Raw genomic sequence first — 15,627 nt, forward strand, 5'->3', positions numbered from 1 at the left:
ATAGAGAGAGGACTGGATCTCAATCCGTCGAAAACAAAGCTAGTGTTATTCACTAATAGAAGAATAAAAGAAATGAAACCCGTAAAGATGCAAGGTATAGAACTAGAAATGGTGAATGAGCTGAAATATCTGGAAGTTACTCTAGACAGTACGCTCAGATCAGATACAAACTCACATCAAGGAGCAGACGGCAAAAGCCATAAGAACACTATGTCAATGCAAAAGGGCACTATGTCAATGCTCGGAATCTGACCTGAGGGACGCGACAGTCAGGGCTGTCAGCACCGCTGGGCATCCACTGTTTAGAGTTTTAGAGGAACCTCGACACGAGAGAAGTAGAAATCCGCTGGATCTACATGGCAGTGATATGTACTATCCAGGGTGTTATATGGGGATATGAGAACGACCCCGACACATGCAATTGGAGGTAATGCTAGGTTTGAAGCTGGGAATGGGGTGGAGAAGAGCTACTGAACAGTGATATAGAATGAAAGCATGTAAGGAATGGAGAAGCTACGTGGACAAGAGGCACGCGCTGATACAAAGAGAAGCACCATCAATATTTGAGATGTTGATGGCTTATACCGACCTAATAAAAAGGCAGGAGATAATTGATAAGAAATACAGGGTACAATATAGGAGAGAGAGACAACTGGAACGTGGAAGTCAGACACCCGACGACCATCTGCTTTACGAATGGTTCAAGAAGAAGCTCAAAGAAACTAGCATAGTGATCCCTAAACTGGGAGAGCAAGTATCAATATCACTGTGCAGATATGCGTATTCCAAGCAGAGGTATGTGCAATAGCCCGCTGTGCACGTATAGTTAAAGAGAGTGTGCAGCAAGAAGGCGCTATTGTAATATATACAGATAGCCAGTATTAGGCAGCACTAAAGTCACTAAAGAAAATATCGAACACCTCCTCTCTCGTAAGAGAATGTCGAGAGGAGCTTAACTGGATAGGCAAATAAAGAAGTGTCGCGGTGGCATGGGTACCTAGGACACTAGGGAGTGACGGGAAATGAGACGGCGCACGAACTGGCGAGGATTTTTTTTTAATTTATTTGTCATGAAGTACACAACATTTTTGTCAAGAATTATATTCCTCGCGAAACTGCGGTTGCAGTTTGTTGGCGAGGATGGAGGCGGAGACGGAATATAATGGGTCCGGAACCGGCTCTGCCTATGTCAGCGAATGTTACGAAAGGAGTCATAGAAAAGGTAAATGGATGGAGATGGAGGCACAGTCGAAGATGATGACTAAAGGTATAGATCACAGGAGAACCAGGTATCTTTTGAAACTAGGTAAGAGCAGTCTGAGACTACTGACGGGTATCATTACTGGTCATAACACCCTCAACAGACCTCTTAAGATAATGGAAATTAGTAGAGACACCTCCTGTCCACACTGTGGTAAGGAGGAGACTAGCTTATACTTACTACCTTACTAGCAGAATGTACTATGTATGTAGCATCGCGATATAATACATTCGGTAGAGACATTGAAAGAAAACGAACTAAAGGACGTCGAACTTAAAGATGACATCTGTTCTGCAGGAAAACAAAAAGATTTGAGGAGAATGGTGTGGAAATGCCGCCGGGACACTGAACCTGCAGCTCCAACCTCAGGGAATTGGGCTGAATGGACACTACACGTGATTAGGTAGCAGCCCGTCTGCTTCCGGCCGGGCGTCCGTACACTACATCTACAACATTAAATTTTTCCGTTAATAAAATCTATAACAACACACTTACCCTTAAATATTAGGAAAAGCACCAGCAAAAATGTATTTAAGTCTAAATTAAAAAAAAAAACTCATGTTGAAACAATATGAAGCTAGGATAAACGTAAGTTAAAGAATGTCATGTTATATTGAACTTATATTTGCAACTTATACCAGTACCTATCTAAAATTACCTAAATAAGTAAAATAGCCTAAAACAGTAAGTATGTAAAGAGAGGAGTCTATTTCTACCAACAAACTGTTATACAGTTTGGCGGAGGTTTAGACCAGGTACAACCTTTATTAAATGCTGTTTCCATGAATAAATGGTTTATTTATTTTATTTTATTTTTTATTTGCTGAGGTGTAGAGATATCGCTTGCCAGGATACTTATGCTTAATAACATGAATTTGGTTCATAATGATAATTATTTTCGATAACTCTCACTAGTAATCGTTATTTTTTAAATATAAAAGTAAAGTGAATATTTCTATGGATTTTTATTTTATGTTTATTTCTATATACTTATGTATAAGATAACAAGCTCCAGTTTATAACCACGTTTTATTGGTTATTTAAATATATTTCATTTGATATAACATTTGTTTAAAAATGTTAATTTGCTTTTGATATACAGTACAGCATTTTCAGTCGCGCCCGCACCTCCAAGTAACCAAGCGGGCGCGGTTCGCCGCGCCGCGCCCGCGGTATAATCATCGTAGTTTACTTATTTATTATCGGATTCACATAATTCAAGAAGTATCGTGTAGCTTAATCATCTACCTAAATTATTTATATAACACTTTTTTTATCTAAGTGGACGTTGTCATTGCATTTTTTGGGCTACAAAAAAAAGACCAATGTTATGTTTTCAGATTTTTGTAAATAAAAAAATAATTAATTAAATTACACTTTTAGTTACATGGCATGTTTTATTCTACATTTTATCAGCTTTCACAGGACACCTCATTTTTGAAAATCTGATAATAACTTGCCGAGTATATAATTATCTAAAATTTGAAACCCGGGACCGCCATCTTTGTGACGTCACAGTTAACCCCCCCACAGTCTTAGAAAGTGACAAGTCCTTATTTCGTACTCAGTACACTCTACCGAACACAACCATACCACTTGTCAGTAGTATACTGTCCAGTCACATCGATTAGTGTTGGAGGCCCCCTGGCCGCTGTACTATGTAGTGTAGTGTTCATACTTTCCTATACTGGAAAAGGACTTTAATTGTCCAAATTAAGTGGACGCATCAGTTGGGCGTCCGGCATGTAGTCTCTGATAAACAAAATTGTAAAAATGCTGCTGGAAAATCGACTTACGGTCGATGTTCTGCGGAGCCACGGTGCCGTGCTGCAGCGGAGTGCGGCACTCAACGCACCTGCGCATGAGCGGCGCGCACGTCCCCGCACGGCCGGAACACCACCGTGGCCGGCGCCTCCGAGCACACCACGCACTCACACGCTGCTGGAAAATCGTCTCTAAGGCCGTATACTTACGGTCGATGTTGTGCGGAGCCACGGTGCCGTGCTGCAGCGGCGTGCGGCACTCGACGCACTTGCGCATGAGCGGCGCGCACGCCGCGCACGCGCACACGTCCCCGCACGGCCGGAACACCACCGTGGCCGGCGCCTCCGAGCACACCACGCATTCCCCCACGCGCTGCCGCGACGTCACGCATGCGCGGCAGATCAGACACTTCTTCACCTGAAATACAAATTAATCTCATCAATCATTTAACTTGTATTTTCAATAGGAAGAAAAAAGTCAAATAGGCATTTAAGACACGATCACGATGTTTATCCTGGGTAAGTATCCGGTATCCAGGGTTTTGGGGTCGTGATCCCGAAAAAATATCTAATGGATTTTTTGAGGGTCCGACCTAAACGAAACGTAAAACATTTATTCACGATTTTCATATCGGTACCATGGGGAACCTTATTCAGTATGACTATCTTAATTAAAACCGTTTTCGACATTCGAAGATCACGAATCACGACTAAAGAAGAGATTAGTAAAGATTAGCACTCTTCCGCTCTGGATAGAATCCACGTGAGCAAACTCTTGTAAACCGGTGTGTTATGAAGTGTCTTACCCATCATAACAATATTCGAACATTAGTACGAATTCGAACGTTTCACATCATTTCAAAGCAAACAAAATACTTGTCCGCCGCGAGCTGTTTTTAGAGACCAGTGCTGCCGCTTCGCGGTCAAAAGATTTTTTTTTCAGTGCCTTCTTTACATTATGTGTAACAACACTTACCCTTGCAGCACACACGTTGCAGCAGCATATGTGCCCGCACGGGCGGAAGAGGGTGTCTCTCTTCGCATCCGAGCAAACGAGGCACTCGTCCGCGGTAGGGTCGGTGTGAACCGTCTCCTCAGCGACCGGCGCTGCCGCCGCCGCGCCTGCTTCGCTATCGGGAGTCATGTCGCTGCCGGCCGTGCCTTCCTTGCGGCATGTTGTCAGCGTCTTGCATAGGTTCGGGTCCGGGCACAGGTCGAGTGGGGTTTGACCTAGAATTTGAAATAATAGGATTTTTACTCGTATATGAATGGCTGATTTCCGCGATCGCCACTTCTTATTTTAATATTACAACATTGTCGATTTTCTGTCGTATCGTCCTGATATCCTGGCGGAAATAGTTTTTTATACTGTACCAATGGATATTCTAGACTAAAAATGTGTATCCCGATTTTTGCCGTGTCATATTCTTCCTCTAGTCTTTCTGCCAGTGTGTTATCACCTTTTTTATTCTTAACGGTGAGGTCGGCGCCGTGCGCGGCGAGGAAGCACGCGATGGACGCGGAAGACTTCTTGTCGTGCGCGTGCGCCAGGCCGGAGAGCAGCGCCGTATCGCGCGCGTCTTGCAGCCGCCGCAGCTGTTGCAGCGTGTGGTGGCGTAGCGCCTCGTGCAGCGGCGTGTCGCCGTCCTGAAAAGAATACATTATTGTATCCCTTTACAATGTAAAAAAAAATCTGGCCGGCTCTTATGAGGCTGGAGGCTGGCATGATGACCTCACACTTGACACCAAATAACAAACATGATTTTACCAAAGATTTAGGGGGATAACGTATAAATAAATTCCTAATGCGAGGAAGAGAGAGATCGATGTGATTTCAGGACGATTCCTTTACATTACTTCCAGAGTAGTTAAAGTTATACCTGAGGTGTTCTAGTAACTGCGTAAAAGGACGCAAAACAATTAGTGATCTATTTTATTTATAAACAACGTCACTAAGAGAAAGTTTAGCTTTCGAGGCGATACCATCTTTTTCCACGGGATACTTTGATTACCTACGCCTAATTGTAGTTGCTGATGAGTTGAGCCGGAGCTGTTCGTATTGTCTAGAGCAGATAATATCGCGCAAAGCTGTGCTAGTTTTGTTACCTAATATGCGGCGCAGCGTCGTGCTTACCAAGCTTTTGTTTTTGCTTACTTTTTATCAAGAACCATAAGTGTTCTTTAGGTAAAGATTGGAATAGTCTATGCCAATAGTATTTATCTGTGTGTGCTCACTTGCGGCGTGTATTACGGTCTGCAGGTTATACCGTGTGATAGAGAATACCTTATCGCAGATGTTGAGGTCGGCGCCGTGCGAGACGAGCAGCCGGACTATCTGAGTGTGCTGTCGCTCGACTGCCAGGTGCAGCGCTGTCTGCAGGTTCGCGTTCTGCAGGTCAGGGCGCGCGCCGCCGCGCACCAGCAGCTCGGCCACCTCAGCGTGGTTGTTCAGCGCCGCCAGGTGGAGCGCGGTGTAGCCGTCGTCCTTCGCGTCGTCCACTATCCACGGCCGGGGCAGTTTGCCCAGCATTATCTTCATGGCACTGAAACAATGACAAAAAGATATTGTAACTCTTCATTTGTTCTAAGATCGTGGTAGAATGGCCTTGGCAAACAATAAATCATGCAACCCGAGTTCTTCTCCATGAATATAATAATGTATTAAAAATGACATATATTTTCATCCTCAATTTATATTTTTGCCTCTTAATCAGTTGTATGGACATTGTTCGAATATTAAATTATAATTCGCATAATAACGGAGCTTTCGTTTCATATTTATTAATAATAAATAAATACTCAATACATTTTACGTGATTTCACTTGATTATACTATTATAATTTTATACTGTGCTCAATGCTGACAAACAAGGCTATTAAGCCGCCTATAATAAAGTTCCGCGCATAAAAGTTTCGACACAAAAATAGCCATTTATAGTTATGCTGCAGCTGTTAGTAGGTATATCAATACCTAGTAGCTTGCTAGAGTAAACTTATTATAGCAACAACAAGTTTATTTAAACTGAAATAACGGAATACAAAATACATATTTGCATAATACACTACATGCTTAAATAAACAGGTAAATACATAAACGATTAATTGACAAATATAAATTCTTGTATTTGACAGGTCTACTCTAAACGGCACGTAATTGTCAAAAACATAACCAGAACATAACATTTGAATTCAGATAATTTGGTAAGTACATAATATGTGATTTAACTTGGGTTCATGTCACATGAACAAGATTTTCGCATTGGAAAAAGGTAAAAATTATAGAAAAACGGTAAATATGCTTTTGCGCCGCAAACTCTGATTTACAATCTCCAGGCAGAACCGATATGTCGAGGTGGTTGAACCGAAACAGAAATAACTCAAGAGATCGTAGCATCACAAGTTTCGGATTCAGATCCAAACACAACTACTGTAGAAAGGTGGATAGATGTAAAACTTGAATAACTACCTACTATCTATAAGAAGTCGACGTGGCAATTATTATTGAATCAATATCTCCACCAACATCATTTTTGCGTAAAAACTCAGCGTCACTGTGCAGAGGGGGAACGCGGGCAGTGTCCTGGGAACACTAATTTAGATTTAGACTTATAATCATTTGTTTAATTTCTATTTTTATAAAAGATTAATTTTCACGTGCTAATCCGTACCCGTCCGTGCGTGCGTCCGTGGGCGATTATGGCATTCACCCCCCACAAGGGGTAGGCCTATGTTCAGCAGTGAACGTCTTATGGCTGAGATGATGATGATGATGAATCCGTACTAATACATATTATAAACTACTGTAGAAGCAGATGATTAATAATGCTGTCACTGCCTTAATTTGCCTTTATTTATGTATGTATATATGTATATATATATATATATATATATGTATTTTATATATTTATTGTATTTACTTAGAATAATTCTTTAATATATCTTTTATATTTATTCTTGATATGTGAGGCTATTCTATTAGTATTCTACGTAATCTCGTATCTGCACTACCCGTTCATTGTTGTAAGTTATTGGTTTCCTGCTACCCAAAGGTTGTCTGGAAGAGATCGCTTTTGAGCGATAAGACCGCCTGTTGTTACCTAATGTAATATCTGTTCTTTTTCTGTATTCTTTTTCATTATGTGGTGCACAATAAAGAATATATTATTATTATTATTATTTGTATCTCCTTGGATATCACGGGCCTATAATCCCGGTTTTTTGATAGGCTTGCGTGGGGACACAGATCCAACACGTAGAGGCCCCTTGGAGAGCTTTTATGTCATGTAGAACGCCTGCTGGAACCCGTTCACAGGTGCAACAATAGACACCCGTGAACCGGTCTCAGCAGGCATTGGGACTATTGTAGAAAAAGAGAACAGTATACCGGTCTATGGATTGAAGTTTGGGTGGACTATGAGACTGGGCTATTGTAAAAGAGGTCCGGACACCTGCCATAACAATGTTAACACCGTCATCGAGGCAGGCGGTGACTCGCCGCTTACTAGATGGGCCCCTGAAACTGCCGTCGTAAAGACGACCAGGAGCAACATCGGTGTGAGCGGCTCAGGGGTGTCGAGAGGTGTGCGCCGCTTTCTACCCAGTGGCTGTTAACAGCCACTGTGCCAACTCGCGTCTTATGCATCTTTCACTTCCACCCCTGGAGCATATAGCTCTAACGACTCCTCTCTGGACGGCCAATTAAGGCAAGCCAGAGCTGAGAGTCCTGCGGGTCTCCTTGGGGTCCACTCCGACCGACGAAGACACGCCGGAGACGGAGACCCTGACCGACTCTCGGGAGTACTCGGGTCCGTGGGGTCGTTACTCCCCAACAGCTCGCCACAAGCTGCCCTGCGGGCTTATTATTATTATATGTCTTTCCCATCACGGAACAATGGTGTTCCGGACCTTTGGGAGGCGTGCGCGGAGCCGAAGCCAACACGTAGAGGCCCTTTTGACACTTTAATGAAATGTAAGGGGTACACCGAGCGGATGCTGCCCTTACCCGTGTCATGGGACGCACGCAGAGGCAGCACCCGCCAGGGTGTAAGGGCTATTGAGAGTTGATGAAATCTAAAATGAACTAGGTTATTGGGTGAAAGCGATGGACTAGTACTGAGCTATGGGGTAAAAAACCGGACGCCTGCCTAATAAAACGGTATGCAATTTTATTTCCGGCAGACGGTGACTCGCCCTCACAAGATGGGCCCCCACAAAAAAGCGACATCTAGGATGGCTCAAGGGCAACACCGGTGTGAGCGGCTCAGGGGTGTCGAGAGGTGTGCGCCGCTTTCTACCCAGTGGCTGTTAACAGCCACTGTGCCAACTCGCGTCTTATGCATATTTCACTTCCACCCCTGGAGCTTATAGCTCTAACGACTCCACTCTGGCCGGCCGGCTAAGGCAAGCCAGAGGCAGAGAATCCTGTCCCACCCACCCTTCTTGCGGGTAACAGAACTCCCCAGGAGCACTCGGGTACGTGAGGTCGCTAATCCCCAACAGCTCGCCACAAGCTGCCCTGCGTTGACTGATTGCACTGGTAAAACCAGCGGGCGATGGGGTCGTCACATCCCTACGCCTTATTATTATTATTATGATTTTAATTCATGAGTTAGGTACATATCAAAAATATAGAATAGTGGAGTATCCGCACATGTGTTTATTGTTGTTTAAGACGAAATTCGACATTACATTTATGTAGAGTAACAATCGGTGGTGATGGCAAGGTTGATAAACTCAAAAAGTCGGATTTGAAACTACTAACGGACAATTGAATGGATGGAAACAATAAATTAAGCGGTATACATTTTAATATGCTACGTTACGTTCAAAGAGTAAAAACGAACGAACTAATTAAATAAGGTCAAACGAGGCCGGGCGGCGGTGCCGGGTCCTCTACTCACTGCGCGAGCAGCGGCAGCCCGGCGCGCCCGGCCGCTCGCCTCCTCGACTCGGGCGCGACCACGCGCGCGGCCCGTGCACACTAATGCAATCGGATTTATCGCATCCAACACCCGACCCATCAAATATACAATCTCCTATCTAACCGTTACATTTTGTTTTCAAGGAAATCCGTGCATCTAATATGAATTATAATGTGATACGGACCGCGTTTTTCATAAATATACATTTGGACGAGTCAATGCATTTTACTTAGTGAAAATTTTGAAACACAGAAGTGATTTTTTGTAAGTGATTGGATGACAATAATGGATATGTCTCACAACATCATTGTATGGTGAGTTAAATGGTGTTTCCCGAAGTATACGTATACAGGCTGATACATTTTAGGTACATTCAGAATCAGAGCATTTCTTCTCAGTATTGAAGAAACTATACAATTTAATGCGATGCTAAGCAACATCAAGCAAGCTAGTGGTCTGAAAAAAAGACCAAGATGAATGTGAAAAAATACTGTTTCCGGTCCGGTTACCGACACAAACAATTTGATTGTATTCTCTCTCTACATAATTCTGTGGCCAAACTGTTCTGAATAAACAACAAGGAAAACAAAATAATAACTTTTTCCGCAAGCTGCAATTAAGGACGCGAATACTTTTGTTTTGTTTATTTTGAGTGCCTGATTTATATAGCGGTTACGAATGTTATCTTGTTTGAGGACGGCGTCCGGTAGTTTCCGGGGAGTTTTACGTCGTGTGAGCGGCATAAATCGGTATCGGTATAATAGTAAAATGGTATTGGAGTGGCGAGTGCCGAACACAAATTATACGATATTGACACAGAGCGGGCGTGGGGCCGCGGCGCGGGGCGGCAGGGCCGGGCGCGACCGCTGCTCGCCGGAGACAAGAGTTATTATAATTGTAAAGCAGACCTACATATTCACCTAATGGTAGGCGCACCATTACAGGATTGTCTTTTACAAGGACAATAAAACCCCTGCATTATCATGATAACGCGCTGAAATTCAGCTCCCTGTCATATACAGTGCTTCAGCTCCAGGGACCTCTTTCAATATAATTCAAAGGCAGAGTTTGAAATGGCCACCTGATAAATTACACATATTAGCATTATGCATCAAGCTATCAAAAAACGCGAATATTCTGTTTTGGTTTAACAAAAAGTTTATACATTTTAGGGAGCAATGTTTTTTTGTCTTAATTATGATACAGTACAAGCATGTAATACGAACGACGTGGGAGGCATCGGCCTAGCAAAAATAGTTTTATTTGTTCAAGGAAGGACTATTACCACGGACCAACATTCAGTACTCTCATAAAAAAGTTACTTGAAGACTTGTTTGTTAAATAAAAGCTACATTCGTCGATAGTTAGAATAATTCTGTCGGGGGAAGCCATGTTTTAAGCTAGGAACTTGTAATATAATTATACATTTATAAATGTGCAGACTTTGCAGTTTTTTATTGCACAGAAGACGAAAGTGAGTTATGGAGTCGATGTTAACATTAAAATGTAAATCATACTCATACTCATTATAAAATAATGCACTGTAGACAAAGCTGACAGAATCTAAACATGAGCTATATGTACATGAAAGTGATGTGATATTTTACCTAGTTTATAAACACTATTTTGAACTGAAAATTATAGCCCTATGTTTAAACTGTAATTTGAAGCCGCAGCAGCGCTCTGACTTTGGACAAGTGAAATTACTCGTAAAATTTGTACCTATGAAAACAGACTGTTACTTTAACCATAGACGTGTTAAAATACGTTACAAATACACCTAGTAACTATTTTTATTTGGAAGGATCATTTCTCGTTGAATTTATAATATAAAGTTATAAAAGTACTCCTAAATATGTACTCACTCTCACCAGTCTCACCCAATCGTCACTCATAAAAAAAGAAAATTTACATATAAATCTGAAGTCTGATTACGGCGAACCGTAGCCCCATTGCTATTCTTCCACAATTCCCATGTTGAAAAACATTGGGACAAAAACGGTACTTACATTCTTTTACCTCGTGAATATTTTCGCTAAAATCGCCGGCTGTTTGCGTCGGTTTCGGAACCGCGACCGTAGTTTTTCTCTACAACCCCTTTTCACCCTTTAGGCATTTTATTCGCAACACTTCCAGCACGAGCGGTAAATTTCAAATACCAAGCTTAAAGCTTGTAGCGGGGAAAGGTTAGGGCTTCTGGGTTAGTGTCGGAGTAGTGCTGGTATTAAGAATAAGAACCCGATTCGGATTTTGAAACAGACATCTATTGGATATCGTTAGACACCACCAAGGTAGGATAACGATATGTTTAAGATTTAACCTGTCAAATTTTACATTTGCGCGATTCTGGAGATACTCTTGAACGATTTCCACAGGATATGACTTAGAGATCCAATTCACATCTAATAGATATCTTACTCTATCTAACGTAAAAGTGACATTGGTTGCCCGAATTGCGCTGCAAAAGAGAACTAGTTCATATCTAAACTATAACGTATCTAGAATGGATCTAGTACGTGTCGTCTCTTGTGAATATCTTGAAGTTCGAATACGGCAGTAAGTCTAATGAGTATAAATTCGAAGAATATGACTCAGTTTTTCAAGTCGTGATTCGAACGGATGAGTATGTCAAAAAGGCTCAATGAGAGTAAAAAAAATTATCAGCTATAGCTAACTTTGTGCATGAAAACTGTTAAGGTAAACAATGCCTCTTTAAATAGTTTAAATTGTCTAAAAAGACTCGAGCATATAGAAGCCTAATGAAAGTTAAAATACCTAAGTCCAAGTTCGACATAATAACTGGATTCTACATAATTCATTAGAATTACTCCAAACCAAAGACTCGATTTCTGCCAACACTAGGTGAGGTAGGACATTGGTACATTGTTCATTGTTAAAGCGCCCTTTATAAAACACTTAAATGACCAAACAGCAAAGAAAAGCGTTTCTAGCGAGAGTATAAGGTACAGTGTGCTTATTCCAAACAGGGTATGAAAATCAGGAAAAAAAATCACTACCTATTTAATTCGTCAGAACGCTGCATTACTTTGTTCCTTTTTATATGAAAATATGTTCTTTCTCTGAAAAACGATTAATTTAGTATCTAGATCTTTATTTTCATTATAATAAGTAATTCAGATCTGGTTAACACACATAAATATATCGTGTAAAATGTGACTTTTTAACAGACTTCGACAATTACTTACCCATTTATATGTTGTCTGTATGACTCACGATATTTAAGGGATCACTTCCAGTTAATCTTTTTATTTAGGAGATTAAGCACATTTTTAGGAGAGGAACGTGGACGACAGCTATTCCATACAAACTTAGACCCCCTTTTGCATTATTACCATTATGGAAAATATTTTTAACCTAATTTAATAAATTGTTATGACTTTGATATTTTAAAAAAGTCAGCCGAAGGGGTAAAGGAGGATTTGTAAAAATATTTTCTGTAATGACAATATCCAGACTCCTGGAGAAAGGTTTTTATGCTCCATATTGTAATAAGACCACGCGTTTGTATGGAGAAGCGTTCATCCACTTTCCTCATAAGTTGGAATGCCGGTCCTGGAGGGCAGCTCAAGATTGTTTAGCACCGGCACGTTTTGCGGTCGGCGGTGATTCAAAGGCAAGGCCTATTATGGAAACGTCAGAAGGTCAATTCTCAACTTGTTTTGTGCGCACAGAGTTCAAAATCAATTTCATGCGAGCGCGATTGAGTGCGACACTCATCGAATTAAATTAAATAAGAAACAAGTCAAAATAAGAAAAAAGAATAAGAATAAGATAAGTAAGAATAAGAATTAGTCTGTTTAAATTAAATAAGAAACAGTTTTCAATTAGCAATAGCTAACCTAATCTATGTCGTTCATGAGTGGGTAGCCAGTTTCCAACAGCGGGACGCTTTGGGATGACGATGATGAACATAGAAATAGAAGGCAGCCTTAATTTAAATATATAATCCGTAATCTATAAACCTGAAGCTTTTTTAAATAACTTACTAGCAATAATCTACATTGTTTTAACAGACAAAATGTCAATTGTAATATGTAATAATGTTGTGAAATTTGTCCATCCTTTGGAAAGCTACGATGCCATAGATAGACAGACAGACTTTGGTGTCGAACATATAACACCCCTCTTTTTGCGCCGGCAATACCCACAAAGCATAAAGTAACACATGATTACTTAGTGGAAAATTGTAACACATTGGAAGTAGGCAAGCATAATATTTTATAACATAAGACGCTTTTATAACGCAATCAATACCATCGTTTACTTTTAGCTAATGCTTCCAAGTAACTATATTTAACTGTGTTTCCTAACTTTTTCTATATTTTACCCGTGTGACCTTTTAACTGATTTAACTCCTAATTTACAATGATTTCAAGAAATCAATGCAGGCAGCAAGATCTTAATTTTAGTTAGGTACCCCCATGGAATGACTTTTAACTTCAGTGGGGGTAATATCCCCAGGTTGGGAACCGTGATATTATAGCAGATACATCAGAACACTCTGGCGCTCATGTTCGCTTACATGACACCGTTAGTTTATGTAGATACGAAGCCGAGTCTTGAGATAAAACTGAATTTACTGGTTAGATATGAGTGGTCCAAGTGATCATATTCCTACAACAGTGAGCTGATTCCCAACGGATCGGGAATAGTAAGTTATGGAAATGTGCGATTGGGGCAGCAGCGGGCACTAGCGGCCAATAACAATGTCGCATTAATATTCAACAGACGCTCTTTGGACGTTCAGTTGCTTCGCTCTGCGGCCAGCTTCGCTGCGATTCTTTACTTTTCTCGCTACACCCCCATCGGCCACTGAAAACCTGAAAAACGTACTTTATTGCGATAAATGGAGAGTGAAACTGCCGTATTCGAACTTCAAGATATTTACAAGAGACGACACGTACTAGATCCATTCTAGATACGTTATAGGTTAATTAGATATCAACTAGTTCTCTTTTGCAGCGCAATTCGGGCAACCAATGTCACTTTTACGTTAGATAGAGGAAGATATCTATTACTTAGATGTGAATTGGATCTCTAAGTCATATCCTGTGGAAATCGTTCAAGAGTATCTCCAGAATCGCGCAAATGTCAAATTTGACAGGTTAGATCTTAAACATATCGTTATCGTATCTTGGTGATGACTAAAATATATCTAATAAGTAAGTAGATGTCTATTTCAAAATCCGAATCGGGCCCAAACTGTTTGCAATTGTATTGTCATGTGCGGGGTCGTATCATAGTTTTCCATTGTAACAAGTCGAGACGATATTGTATTGTTACTTAAATCTATATCAGATTGAATTAAAGCAATGAAAGCTTGGCCAATTTCTATACAAAAATTAAAATATCCGGTTTCCATTAGTCTTGAGTATAAATAATTATATGTTGGTTCCCGTTGAGAAATATGTATTACCCTATGATATATGTATTGCTTGTTGCTTTTCGGTGAAGGAAAACATCGTGAGGAAACCGGACTAATCCCAATAAGGCCTAGTTTCCCCTCTGGGTTGGAAGGTCAGATGGCAGTCGCTTGCGTAAAAACTAGCGCCTACGTCAATTATTGGGATTAGTTGTCAAGCGGACCCCGGGCTCCCATGAGCCGTGGCAAAACGCCGGGATAACGCAAGGAAGAAGAAGATATATACAATCTGAAAAGGTATTATACAATCCATAGGTACTGCTAATTATTATTAATATAAAAGCCATAAGAAATCACAAAATGCTGTTTATGATATCTTGACATTTAAAAATTCATTAGTCATTAAATTATTAAAATCACACATTGAAATTAACATACAATTACACACACAACAAAAAATTAAATGGGTCTAAATAAACTACGAGTTCAATGCTAAATAAAATAAAATTGTCACAGAAATGTTTCAGAAATAATAGACACATTTATTGCTAATTTTTAAATCGCAATGGTGTCTCTGTATCTGTCAGTTTTCTTTATTTTTTATTTGATTTGGAGATCCACCAGCTATGACATGACATTAACATAAAAAAATATAGTACATATGTAGATAAAACAGCTCATTATTTAAACTTCATTAGTTTCATAATATATGTATCTACTGAAAGACATTTTACAAAGAAAGTTTTATTAAACTATTGTCACCAACAAGATATCCATGTACGTAAACATATTGGTTTAATTCGATATTAATGTAATGATATGATACATAGAGATACATTACAACATTATCAATTTTCATTTATAAAAGAAAATACCAACCAAACTACTCGTATCTAAGTCGCTACACGGTCTGTAATATGATGAGAATTTCCTGCTTACTATTTTGTTCCCTTCAAGCAGACAAAAGATGAGTTGGCCGGCGTCCCACAAGCTTGTCTGTGAAAGTTTGCCAAAATTCTTTTATTGACTGAGCGAGTGAACGAGTGCCGAGGTTTACAGGCTGCGGTGAGAATATTCGGGCACTAGCCGCCCGAGTACGCGGCTCGACCTGTGTCGCACACTACTTAACTGACGACCAATAAAAAGTATTCACAATACGTTCGCATTTTTTATTCTATGGGAACATTCTATATATCTATTAAAAGATAAATAAAGAACTTCTCATTCAACTAAGTAATGGATTCAGAGAACTTAGTTTTAATTAAATTCGTTTAAATTTAAACTGGACATTAACAATGT

At 40.4% G+C, this 15,627-nt stretch overlaps 1 protein-coding gene across 1 annotated transcript in view; it reads right to left on the bottom strand.

The window, feature by feature from the left end:
• LOC134663783 (E3 ubiquitin-protein ligase MIB1) overlaps positions 1 to 15,627 on the bottom strand; it is a 255,207-nt gene that overhangs the window by 2,682 nt on the left and 236,898 nt on the right. Inside the window, 4 exon segments of the mRNA XM_063520271.1 lie at positions 3,235 to 3,442; positions 4,001 to 4,254; positions 4,485 to 4,671; positions 5,309 to 5,567. Of these exon segments, the coding sequence (XP_063376341.1) occupies positions 3,235 to 3,442; positions 4,001 to 4,254; positions 4,485 to 4,671; positions 5,309 to 5,567 (908 nt within the window).

Source organism: Cydia fagiglandana, chromosome 4 (genome assembly GCF_963556715.1).
Source record: "Cydia fagiglandana chromosome 4, ilCydFagi1.1, whole genome shotgun sequence".
Taxonomy (NCBI): domain Eukaryota; kingdom Metazoa; phylum Arthropoda; class Insecta; order Lepidoptera; family Tortricidae; genus Cydia; species Cydia fagiglandana.